Here is a 13,814-nt window from a genome sequence, read left to right on the forward strand (position 1 = left end):
CAGGGAACCCAGGAACCGTGTGACAAACAAAACAAAACAAACCAAATAAAGAAATAGACTATCAAATAAATGACAAATGAACAAGCAAACGAATGATAAGTATAGGGACAAATAAAATAATTAAATAAACCAGCAAATAAACATACTCATGGGGGTATACTAGATATGGTTTTTTTTTCTATACCCATCACTATCAAAACATAGTGATGGGTATGGAAAAAACAACCCCTAAGAACCGGTTTGTAAAATGTAATACATGTATACACAAACGTGTTCAGTACTATACACAAGCAGTTGGACTTGCTCAAGTGCCCAGGCTTTATTGGAATTAAATAATTTTTCAAAAACACAACAGAGTTAATATTTTGTGTGAAATGACGAAATTGTAGGATGAACGACTGTAGCCCTGATTGTGACTAGGGGGAAATATCAAGGACATTTTCCTTTACAAAAGTAAAATGAATAACAAACTCAGAAATTTGAAGATTATAATGACACTAAAAATATCTTCCACGGGACTGTTTAACAAGTAGAATAGAATACCTTTGTACCACAACTATTCAAAGTCTTTATATTAACGTTTTATCAGGAGTCATTTGTGGTCTGTAAAAGCTACATCAGAATGTACAGAGTCAGAGATGTACAGCTAGGTCATCAGTATATAATATGTGGTAAACTAGGGGTGAGATCAGAGTCAGAGATGTACAGCTAGGTCAGTATAAGTGGTAAATTAATTAGTGGATGAAATCAGTGGTATGATGGAAACTCAAGTTCTTTATTTTTTTGGTCCTTCTTTTCTATATCAAAGAATATTACAGAATCTATCTTTACTTAGTACTGCTGGGGTTGGGGGGGGGGGGTACATGGGGTTGTCTGGGAGGAGGGTGTGTGTGACTTGTAGAAAATTATACAACATCGTCATGATACTGTGTCACCATTCAGAAAAGTGATGGAATAGAAAAGAATACATAACAAAGAGGTACCTCGCATTATCTGTTTGTGAGGAGATGGGGGCATGAAGAGTTCGAGGTGCCGAGGGCATGAAAAGGGACTTATTACATACAATGAACTCTCTTGGGAGTACAATGTTAATAGTTTGTGGTAATGTAAAATTGGAGCCTGAGAATGCCCAATGAGGCCTTCTTGTAATATAATGTTTAACAATTTCATTTTTCACTCCCTCCACCCCATCAATATCATGTATTTTTGTGCATCAATTTTTCAAATAATTTGTATTGTAATTTTTCCAGGACTAAAGCCCTAAGGTCACATTCTCCCCATCACAATGTCAACAGCTATCTTATTTTGAAAGTGAGGTCCTTGACACAAAGTCAACATTTTGAGGGTCACAAAGTCAACCAGACATTTTGTGGGCAACACTGACAAAAAATTCATTGTGATTATTACAAAAGAAACTTTTCTTCCACAATGTCCGATTTTGAGACCCAATGAACAGAATAGGATCACTGACATACCCTCACTAAATTGGCATTTCCTGTCTCTGCAGGTTGTACAATTATTTGAAAATGATACAAACAGGATTAACAATTTCATTATAGGCTGTAAATTACTGTTTGACTGTAAATTACTGACTAAATTACTGTTTGAAGTGGATATTAAGTAAATAGTTGAGAAACCAGATGTTTAGTAATGCATAGGATTAATAGCATCATTTTCATCTAAAATTGCAACTTCCTGTTAGACTATGGGAATGGGTTATTGAGTAATGGTTTGAGAAACCAGTAATGCATAGGGTTAATAGCCTCACTTTCATCACAAAATGACATTTCATTTGTGCAAATGGGGTATTATTGGGTAATGCTTTAAAAATGAGCCAAACACTTTGTAATGCATAGATTTAACAGCCTCACTTTCATTACCAGATGTAAATTTCTGTAATAGACTGTAAGTGGGTAATGACTTGGAAATAAACCACACAAAAATGCATTGTGTTAACTTTCATCACGCCATGTAACTACCTATTAGACTGTAAAATTTAAAGTGGAGTTTGAGTAATACATATAGTCTTGGTTACCCAGACTCTCACTGTTGGGGCTCTGCTTGAAGACCATCCAGATGAGAGTCTTGCAACATGTAATTCAAAGTTGTCTGCACCAGATCTCTTTCCCAGAGCAGTGCATGCTGGGAATACTTCATGTCCAACATTGCATGATCCAGGTACCTAATACATCTCAATTACAATGAAGAGGCTTTGTAAGCCCAGCTTCCACAACTAGGAATAAAATGACTTCCAGTGCAGGTGACTTTGCTCTCATATATCTGGGTGGTCTTGTAGTAGAGCCCCAAAATGGTGAGAGTCTGGGTAACAGAGACTATAATACACAGGGTGGACTCACTTTCATCACAAAATGTTATTTCCTGTTTGCCTGTGCAAGAGGTATATTGGGTGACAAAGTACAAATGTGGCAGACATTTAGTAATACTGTATCACGCTTTCTCAACGCAACTTTATTATTCCAATGGTCTGTAAACAAAAGTATGGATATCTTGAAACGAACTCATGGCTAGAATGGGGGGAAAAAATTATGACAATTCACACGGTATCTGTGAGACCAACTCAACAGAAAATGTGATAGCCAATGTACACAATATTGCCAGCAACACTTTAGGAAAATAAACCAATGTACAATCATTTGAATTTTATGTGTATGTGTGTATGTATGTATGTATGTATGTATGTATGTATGTATGTATGTATGTATGTATGTATTTGTGTGTGTGTGTGTGTGTGTGTGTGTGTGTGTGTGTGTGTGTGTGTGTGTGTGTGTATCTATGTATGGCCCCAACTAACCATGTCTTTATCAAAAATACTTAAACAAAAAGAGTACATACTTTCTTATCGGCAGTAAAGCTTTTTACGTTTAAATGATATCATTTATAAAATGCTGCAGTAGATTTCAACTGATTACCCACTCTGGTTCTTCAAAATACCTGATAAGCCTTCGACTAAAGAAACAAAATTACAACATTTTTTGACCCCAAAAACCAGCACCTAGTTGAGAGGTACTTGCTATGCTAAAGTTTGCATGTATACATTTGTGACAAGTACAAGGGTGTTCAATACTTTACAAGTTAATCACTGAATGTGTTGTTTAACTAGCACAGGGTTGTTATTTTTTATTTGTGGGGGGGGGGGGGGTCAAAATGATCCAAAAACCTCTTCAGCTATAATTTGCCAAGATTTAATTTTCACCCCTCCCCTTTTCTTGCCACTCCTTGAAACAGCACTTGAAATACAATGTTTGCCACACTACAATGACCTCAAGGACCAGCTTATGTCACAGTAGGGGTGTGCAGCTTATGTCATCGTAGGGGCGTGCTGCTAATGTCACCCACCATTTGGGTGTGTGGCCAACGCCACAGTATGGGTGCATGAAACCCTTTTTTAAGAACTACAGAAACTCGACAAATTAACTTTTTCTTACAAATATACATTTCATAACTTCTACAATACTGAATCTCTTGAGAGAGAGATGAAAAGAATAACAATTATGCTATAGGCAAGAAGATAATACAAGATAATGACTAGATACTAGATGAAAATGAAAGAACTTGTACACAAAATGTCTTTAAAACTATACATATCAAAAAAGGTCTACTCTATTTTACCATATATGTCACTTGACAAAAAGGGCCAATTTCTGTAAATGTATTTTTAGATTGGCAGTTCCTACATCTTCACTTGAACTTGAACTCATTCAGGTAGTGGAGATTCAATTGTACCACTTTTCTACTGAACTTGACTAGATTATTGCTATTACATATTTTCTGTTCACTTAGTCCTGCTTGCATGGCTTGGTGGGTCGCTCACTAAATTCAGGCTGTTGTCACTCGACCCCCCCCCCCCCCCCATGTGGGCGTGACAATCATCAAGATAGAGTCACATACACAACAGCCATACATGTAGGGCTACTGTTCACCTTGCCCTATTGGCAGTAACAAATACACCTCACTCTTCCAACCCTAATGATGGCCTAATGGACTGACCCAACCCACTCTTTATGAACGGATCATACCATCTGATTTGAAATTACAGGGTTAGAGTTAATGAAAACCATAAATAAATAAGTCAACAATCATAAATGAAACACAATGCAATTAATGTCAAGTAACTCAACTAAAATATTTTTTTTTTTGTTCTTGTCTTTCCTTGTGTCACTGGACATAAACCTCCCGACAAACTTTTTTAAGAAAACTAGAAAAGTAAAAATCCATGTACTTGAAAAATTGATCACAAAAAAAATCAAGTGAAAGTAAATCAGTTGACTTTATATGAGTTGTATGTAGTCCATTTGCTACTGTTAGGAAGTGACATGAGAAGAAAATGATTATAATTTCACCTGCACACCTATGGGAACTTGCAAAATGTTATGGTGTATGGTAGTACTGGTTCATTTCTCATTTGTATCTTGTGAAGTGCTTTTATTATTTTTTAATTCTAATTACCAAAGATTTCCAACTGAGACTGGCACATCCAGACATCATAATTGTGGTGGTTTGCTCTCCATACTGCTACCCCCCCCCCCCCCCCCCACCAACCCCCAAAAAAGAAGAAAAGAAATACCTTCCCACTGAAGTACACAAGACTCTAGTACAGAAAATGCTTTTAATTTTAAAGGAATCACCCACTTTCTGTGACTGGGGTTTTAAAACAACATCAGTCATTCATATGTTATTGTCTACTTTTTTTATGTTAGCTCTTGTGACCCTTTCATCCCTATTTTCTACACAACTTGGTATAACCCTATTACTTTATTTGATGGATTAATCTATTTTGTAAAGAACAGGGGTGGACAACTATAGAATGTATATTGTGTAGAGAAAAGTATTACTACTGTACAAATAAATATAGTATTGATATAATTGTAGTTGTGGTATAAAACACATTTTTTTCCTATCCTGCTCAACACTACAAACAAAGTGAGATTAAAAGTTTCATTTCAGAGTGAATGTTGTCAAATTGTGAACAATTTCATCTACATCAGAAATGCTAAACACAAAGTATCAACCTCCATACATGAGTGGGCCAATCAAAACAGCTGAGACAATTATAACAATAATTACATACAACCTGGTTTATGGTTGGTTAATTTACAGAAATTTTATGAGTTTATGAGGTGTGTGTGTGTGTGTGTGTGTGTGTGTGTGTGTGTGTGTGTGTGTGTGTGTGTGTGTGTGCTCTGATATTACTAATGTATCAACTAAATTGACTTACATCAAGGTAGGATCTAGGAACAGGACTCTCTTGAATACAACAACAATATGACAAGGAAACCCTCATATAAACACAATACAAAATCACAAAACAACAAAAAAAAGAACCCCCCCCCCCCCAAAAAAAAAAAATACAAGAAGAACTTTTCAACAACTAATTCTAAGTAGGAAGCCTTATTTCATCTTATAATTGATTTCTGGCAAAAAACAAAAATCAGTTGTTTTATCATGAAAATGTTGAATCATATTATGCATAGCAATTTTGAACCAATTTTTAAAGCATAAATGACTTCAGTAGAATCAAACTAGTTTTTATCTCTTGTCAAAAAAAAACGTGAAAAAAATTATCAAATATATGAAAGTGGCATGAAGTAAAGAGTATCCAGTAATATAACTGGACTCAGCACCGCCATTTTAGGTCATTTACACAGCTGTAAGTCAATTTCATATTTTTTCAAAGTTCAGAAAAAGTTCAGAAAATATGAACAAGCAACTAAAATTTCCCACAGCGGACTAGCTGACATTTCATTTAAGCATATCCCCCCTCAAAAATCCTTATCTTTTCTCCCATTTGACAAGAAGCTAAAATAATCTCTGATTTATATTCCTAGCATTATTCTTCGGTGAAGCAATAACAATGTGTACCATCTTCCTAAATATAAACACATATTTGATACATATTTTGCCAATTAATTCTCTCTTTTTTTTTTTAAATAAATGCCAGTGACATTACTAAAACTGCCCTACAGGAACATGTTTGATAGATCTTGAGATGTGGGAATACCACTCGAAAGACATCCTTGAATTGATCAAAGTAAGTATATGGCATCATTCAACAGCCAACTTGCAAACCACACTGAGCATGCTCAGATGCAAAGGACTATGGGATTATTTGTAGCTGTGGAAATACGTAATCTTGAGTGAGCCCTGCTACCATGGTCTTGATAACCAAAATCAGATTATTGGCGACTACAAACTATTTGACTGTTTACAAACTGTACTCTGCATCAGTGGAATAATACAGTTCCCATAATGCACCATTCAAGATGGTCGGTTTGCAAGTTCCCTATTGGATGACCAAAACTGGAAATTTCTTGTAATAAATCAGTATCAGCACTGTCAAACAAATAGAACAATGTATCTACAAACTGGGGTCAAAGGTTATGGCTATCTGTTTAAAATAGTCCAGCCATGCCCAGATTATGTCAAATACTTTCATATATAATTTGGAGTCCATGACTTGGTAACAAATATTGTAATCACAGAATCTGATGTTATCTTTGAAAAGTGTGAAGCAGCCAAAACGGCAAATAACAGGACACATATGCTCCATTGGAGCAAACCATTTGTCTACAGGTAGTATGTGGAGCAATCCATTAGTCTACAGGTAGTACTTGAGAGCAATCCATTCCTCTATTACTAGTTTGTATATTGAGATACAGTGTAAAGGTCTCTATGGATTCACAAAAGTGTACGTCCCCTGCCATCAAAGCTGTTTTCATGACGTATAAACTGTGGACGACGTCACGTCATGCACGTTGACAAGATTTTCTCTTTAAAATGTCCAAATGACAACAGCATAATGCTGACACTTTCTGGTCAAGAGAACACAATCTATAAACTTCCACATTCTGGTACGAGATATTTGAAACATCAAGAATCATAAGAAAGTCATATTGAAACTTGTGCTTCACATACACAAGATCTGAAACTTCGGCTCCTCACTAAGGAATTTCAAATTCACAGGAACACAGTTTCTAATCTTGCCATTCACAGAAACACTGTTGAAACTTTTGTTTCATTGGCATTGGACTTGTGGACTGACAGCATCACATAGTCCGACTTATGTCATTATTTCTCATTGTGTTTATCTTTACATCCTGAGTTGAATTCACCTAAACAGTACAAACACCAGATGTTGTAAAAGAACATCTCTCCAACTCATCACAAGATCCAAACACAAAAATCTTCCTGCAGCACAACAATTTCTTTTTTTTTCGAAAGGCAAAATTCTTAACAACAAGTCATTCTTTCCTCTAGGAATCATTTAAATACAGAATACAAATATACAATCCACTTTTATGCAAATGGCTTTCCAGAGTAAATTCCTGAAGTTCAAACCAATCACCTCAACAAGTAAACCCATCTGCGGCAGTGGTAACAACAACATAACTATAGTAATATTAACTCCGCTCTTCTAGCTGGCAGCAGCATTAACTTATTCTCATCAATCTCTGTCTGTCTGTCAGTCAGTGACAAATCATTAGAACTGTTTTTCTTGGGTGCGTGACAATTTCCAGTCTGTATCATGTTGATGTTTTTCTTGAGTATGTGTGGTTGTCAGCGGAGTTCACCTGCAGATTACATTCTGGTTTCAAGCAGTCCATGCAAAGACATAGACGGTAATGTAATATTGCACAAAGCTTTGTAATTGTTGTATGGATAGTATATACCATCACAAGGTTTCTTCAAAAGTTGCCATTATGTCACTTTGTCTGTTCATATCAATAGCACCAGCCATCTGTAGAGATAACATGAACAGACAACATTAGGACAACAGTTGGAAACAACTACTACTAGTACTCTTACACTGTGTGTGTGTGTGTGTGTGTGTGTGTGTGTGTGTGTTTGTGTGTGCACACGCACGCATGCATGCATGTATGTACGTACGTACGTACGTACGTACGTACGTACAAACGTATGCACATATGTACATACGAGTGTGTGTGTATGTGTCTACCTGTCAATATTGTATGTATTGTTGTATATTCATGCCTATATCATATGCATGTTTAATATTTGAATATCAGAAAGGGAGCAGAGCTGACCTACAAACACTCTTTGTTCTTGGTATAAAATCCACCTCATTACCATTCATAGTTACCTGTCTTTCTCTTTGACTATATCAATATGGTTCCTGATCAGGTTGGTATATCACATAATTCTGGACTACTAGATTGTTACTTGAATTTTATATAGTGGCCAAGCTAAGTCACTGACATACTATCATCTTAACTCATCAAACTGAGACTGAAATAAACTTACAGCTCTTCGTTTACGTCGTTCCTGTTCTTTTCTCCTTTCTCTTTCAATTCTTGATTGCTGTTCTTGTTTCTGTAAAGATTCTTGCTGAGTTTGTCTGGCCTTTTCAAGTGCATCATCTTCTTCTTTTTCTCTGTGATACAAAATCAAAAAGTTACCATGAGTTAGTATTATCTTTATTTATTAAATTCTCTTCACTCAAAGTGTGTCTTTTCTGTACATAAACTCAACTGTTGTGTGTGTGTGTGTGTGTGTGTGTGTGTGTGTGTGTGTGTGTGTGTGTGTGTGTGTGTGTGTGAGTGTGTGTCTGTGTGTGTGTGTGTGTGTGTGTGTGTGTGTGTGTCTGTGTGTGTGTGTGTAAGACTGACTGGTTTTTCAATATTAGTATAAACAAGATTTGATATCATATTGTTTCAGTATACGTCTTTGACCATGACATTTCCTATCTGCACATAAAACACCTTCAAATGTTGACCTCAAGTTGAAGTCTCAGCAATTCAATGTCCATATACTAACAATTCTATGTCCATATACTAACAATTCAATGTCCATATACTATGAGAAATACTACCTCAACCTTAATTACATCATGCATGGGAGGAGTCTTAAAATCAAAATCTTCCTGAACTTCATAAAAACTAGTAAAAATATATTTTGTAAAATGTACTCAGTCCAATGAAGTTACTAGTTGACATTTTGGGAGTAACCCTCCTATGAGGTAAAGCCTAATACTACTGTACTGGGAGTAACCCTTCAATGAGGTAAAGCCCACTACTGGGAGTAACCCCCCTATGAGGTAAAGTCTAACACTACTGGGAGTAACCCTTCTATGAGGTAAAGTCTAACACTACTGGAAGTAACCCTTCTATGAGGTAAAGCCTAACACTACTGGGAGTAACCCTTCTATGAGGTAAAGTCTAACACTACTGGGAGTAACCCTTCTATGAGGTAAAGTCTAACACTACTGGGAGTAACCCTTCTATGAGGTAAAGTCTAACACTACTGGGAGTAACCCTTCTATGAGGTAAAGCCTAACACTACTGGGAGTAACCCCCCTATGAGGTAAAGTCTAACACTACTGGAAGTAACCCTTCTATGAGGTAAAGCCTAACACTACTGGAAGTAACCCTTCTATGAGGTAAAGTCTAACACTACTGGGAGTAACCATTCTATGAGGTAAAGTCTAACACTACTGGGAGTAACCCTTCTATGAGGTAAAGTCTAACACTACTGGGAGTAACCCTTCTATGAGGTAAAGCCCACTACTGGGAGTAACCCCCCTATGAGGTAAAGTCTAACACTACTGGGAGTAACCCTTCTATGAGGTAAAGCCTAACACTAGTGGAAGTAACCCTTCTATGAGGTAAAGTCTAACACTACTGGGAGTAACCCTTCTATGAGGTAAAGCCTAACACTACTGGGAGTAACCCTTCTATGAGGTAAAGTATAACACTACTGAGAGTAACCCTTCTATGGGGTAAAGTCTAACACTACTGGGAGTAACCCTTTTATGGGGTAAAGCCTAACACTACTGGAAGTAACCTTCTATGAGGTAAAGACTAACACTACTGGAAGTAACCCTTCTATGAGGTAAAGACTAACACTACTGGGAGTAACCCTTCTATGAGGTAAAGCCTAACACTACTGGAAGTAACCCTTCTATGAGGTAAAGTCTAACACTACTGGGAGTAACCCTTCTATGAGGTAAAGTCTAACACTACTGGGAGTAATCCTTCTATGAGGTAAAGCCAAACACTACTGGGGGTAACCCCCCTATGAGGTAAAGCCTAACACTACTGGGAGTAACCCTTCTATGAGGTAAACACTAACACTACTGGGAGTAACCCTTCTATGAGGTAAAGTCTAACACTACTGGGAGTAACCCTTCTATGAGGTAAAGACTAACACTACTGGGAGTAACCCTTCTATGAGGTAAAGTCTAACACTACTGGAAGTAACCCTTCTATGAGGTACAGCCTAACACTACTGGAAGTAACCCTTCTATGAGGTAAAGACTAACACTACTGGGAGTAACCCTTCTATGAGGTAAAGTCTAACACTACTGGAAGTAACCCTTCTATGAGGTAAAGCCTAACACTAGTGGAAGTAACCCTTCTATGAGGTAAAGACTAACACTACTGGGAGTAACCCTTCTATGAGGTAAAGTCTAACACTACTGGAAGTAACCCTTCTAAGAGGTAAAGCCTAACACTACTGGGAGTAACCCTTCAATGAGGTAAAGTCTAACACTACTGGGAGTAACCCTTCTATGAGGTAAAGACTAACACTACTGGGAGTAACCCTTCTATGAGGTAAAGCCTAACACTACTGGAAGTAACCCTTCTATGAGGTAAAGTCTAACACTACTGGAAGTAACCTTGGAGTAATTATACTGTCAGTATAATTATTTCAAGGAGTAACCCTTCTATATTGGGGGAAAACATCTAAATGTCCTACCCTTATGTATTTCATATAAAAGCAAACTTGATGTTAAGGGAAGGGGTCAGGGGTCAGGGGTATCTGAAGTAAGGGTGTCTACATGTCATCAGGTCTACATCCAACTGTTTTAACAACCTTTCAGATTACACTTAGTGTGTGACCTGAATACAGAAGACTTATACACAATGACACACTTCCACTGAGTGGCAGAATCTGAGCTAAGTGCATTTCAAGTACTTTGTCAACCCATAATATCCTTTCACTATTTCCAAATCTGTCAACATCAAAGTAAACATACCTCTGGTACAATGTCAACATTTTGTGATTGAAAGACACTCTACAATATACAGCACCTTGTTTGTTTGTAAAGTCTTACTAACACTGCTGAGCATAGCATGCAGCCTACACAGTTTGATTTTCTTTCAAGCTTAATACAATTAGATGGTTGCACAGTTTCTTGTTTTAATCATTTTTTGTGAAAAGAAATTATCTGATTCAAATGCCACTTTTATAGGTAATATTATGAGGTCACCTCACTAGCATTAATTTGTCAGTGGTGTTGTAGTCATCTCTGAAATGCATGTAAATAGTCCTTAGTCACCTACTGGTACACAGATTTTATGACAACACTTCACACTGAGTCTTTTGTTGTTGTATGTTGTCACCAACATTCTTCATTATATGACATGTTGTATTTCTATTTTAGGACAAGTTTTTTTTCACATCACATCACGTCACGTCACCATGTCACACCACACCACACCCCACCACATCACAGTACTTCTATTTTGGGAAACATGACTTAAAGTCAGTGAAAGTCTCCAGCCACTCCAATTTTTCATCTTCCATCTTAACTGTCTCATTAGCCCATTAGAGTAATGAGATATCATAAGAAATTAAGATAGTTGTCTTACAATTCTACTACTTCAGCATTACTTCACAATGTTCAAGTGGTAAACTAATTTCAATACTGAGTAGAGTCAGTCTACTTACTACACACAGCATATTACATATCACACTTTGTCATTTTAAGTCAAGACCTCCCTAGTAAACAAACATTAAAATCAAGGTACAAGTTCCAACTTGACCTATATTTTTTTTTGTGTGTATGGTCAATACAAGTATTCTTCTTTTTACTTTATTGTATTGTACTGATATCTGGAATTATAGATAAGGTTACAATAAAGTTTATTATTATACATGACTAATGTTTTTTCTTCTTCCTATTCTGCTCATTTAAACATGGTTTATTAACAGCACACTTACATAGTACATGTGTATTCTGTTCAAGAATTTTAACTCAGCATGTCTACCTGGTTTCCCTCATAAATTACCAGGGTTCCATACCAAAATTATGGAACAAGGTATGGGAAGCTATGTAACTTTTACCAACTTTCACCCTTCTGTTACCATGGTTTCCAAACCTTAGCCCAAAACACTGTATATGTACATAGTTTTCACCTTATGTATATATAACACACATAAGATGACACAATGGTCTACTTCATATTGTCATTGTTGGTAAATCAGGTTATCTGACAGTGAATAATATCAGAAATATGCAAATTGTAATACTGATTGTTCAGAGTGCATGACTTTCACAATTTCTGTATCTAAATTTGTTTGTTGATATGCATTGTCTGGAGTGCACCAATTGAATTGGCCGATACATGACATGATACTGAATTGAGTTGAACTGAAATAAATGGCCTTACCTTTGTCGTTCTCTCTCTTGTTTAATTCTTTCCCTCTCAGCATATTCCCTTTGTTGTCTACGGATTTCTTCCTGAGCTTGTAGGGCACGTTGCTGGAAAACAACAACATTGAGATTACATTATTTTGATGTACAATTAATACAGTAGACATTGGGAGACAATTATCTGTCATAGAGTACTTATCACAAGATTTATAAAGATGCCACCAAGCCATGGTAGCAATTTGTTCGATTTTTTCCCCCATAATTTTCATTCTAACTTTCAACTTCTGTTGGACCACTTGTTGAAGTACTAGTATGTATTATTGACCAGTGATCAAACCCTGTAAACATCTCACATACATTGTCAACATGTTGACAAACAGGTAATTGAGTTTATACCCTTGGTTTACATGTGGACATCAAGCCAGTGTACACAATGCCATTTACTACTTGTAGAGGGGTAATGCAGCTAAGTAGGAGAATTGAACTGTTTCATGTAAGGGTTTGGTGTATTTTTTTCTAATGGAAACAAGTTACATTAAATACTTCTTGACTGTTTACACATGGTCATCAAGTCAGTTTACACAGTACAAATTAGCAACTCGTAAAGAGGCTTTTCAACTATTAGAATGGATTGAACCATTTCATGTAGAGGTTTGGTGTGTTTTTCAACAAGTACCCGGGTTACAACTTCTGGGGGTTTACTAGAAAAGGTTAGTAACACGGGGTCCATATGAGATTGCCTTTATCCCTATCTACACAGTTTTGAATCAAGATCTCAGCCTTGTCTATTACAGTATAATCTTATACAGTGAATGTATATAATTTTAGAGTCTGAACAAATGCATTCCTCAGTCAGACATTATGCAATAAACACTTCTATCTATTTGTTGTATTCATTTATGTATTCATCTGAGGTCATATCTCTTTGCAAGTTGCATTTACACAGAATTCACAAAGTTTGAAAACCCCTGCTATGCAAATTTGCTCAACACACTCTGACTATTTCATTTACAGTCTCATGATATGTTATGCAAACTGAAACTTCTTATAAAAGACAACATCAGTATTATGTACACCATGACTGTCTTTTATAATACCCCTTACAAACACACAGACACACACACACACATACACATAGACACACACACAGACACACAGACACACACACACACACACACACACATATATATATATACAGACACACAGTCACAGACATAGATATACACAGACACATTCTAACATGAGCAATCTAAAAGCAATGATACAAGATCAAACACTGTCAGACTGAACAATTTTCCGTTTATCCTGGTAAAGACTGTGTACATTTATTACTATGTACATGCCAGCCTAGACTACGACTGGCCATAAAACAGCAATATATTGAGGAAGTTAATACAGG

General features: G+C 36.5%; 1 protein-coding gene across 7 annotated transcripts in view; it reads right to left on the reverse strand.

The window, feature by feature from the left end:
• Positions 1-5,387: 5,387 nt before the first annotated feature.
• Positions 5,388-13,814, reverse strand: part of LOC144440781 (uncharacterized) — a 50,326-nt gene continuing 41,899 nt past the window's right edge. For 4 of the 7 annotated variants that reach the window (XM_078130164.1, XM_078130166.1, XM_078130165.1 and 1 more), the window contains exons 22-24: positions 12,432-12,523; positions 8,281-8,410; positions 5,388-7,756 (exon numbers count right to left, since the gene is read on the reverse strand). In XM_078130164.1, the coding sequence (XP_077986290.1) occupies positions 7,691-7,756; positions 8,281-8,410; positions 12,432-12,523 (288 nt within the window). In that variant the 3' untranslated portion in view covers positions 5,388-7,690. The remainder of the gene's footprint in view (positions 7,757-8,280; positions 8,411-12,431; positions 12,524-13,814) is intronic. The other 3 variants (XM_078130161.1, XM_078130160.1, XM_078130162.1) reach the window with 2 other exon arrangements.

This window comes from Glandiceps talaboti, chromosome 10, assembly GCF_964340395.1.
Source record: "Glandiceps talaboti chromosome 10, keGlaTala1.1, whole genome shotgun sequence".
Taxonomy (NCBI): Eukaryota; Metazoa; Hemichordata; class Enteropneusta; family Spengelidae; genus Glandiceps; species Glandiceps talaboti.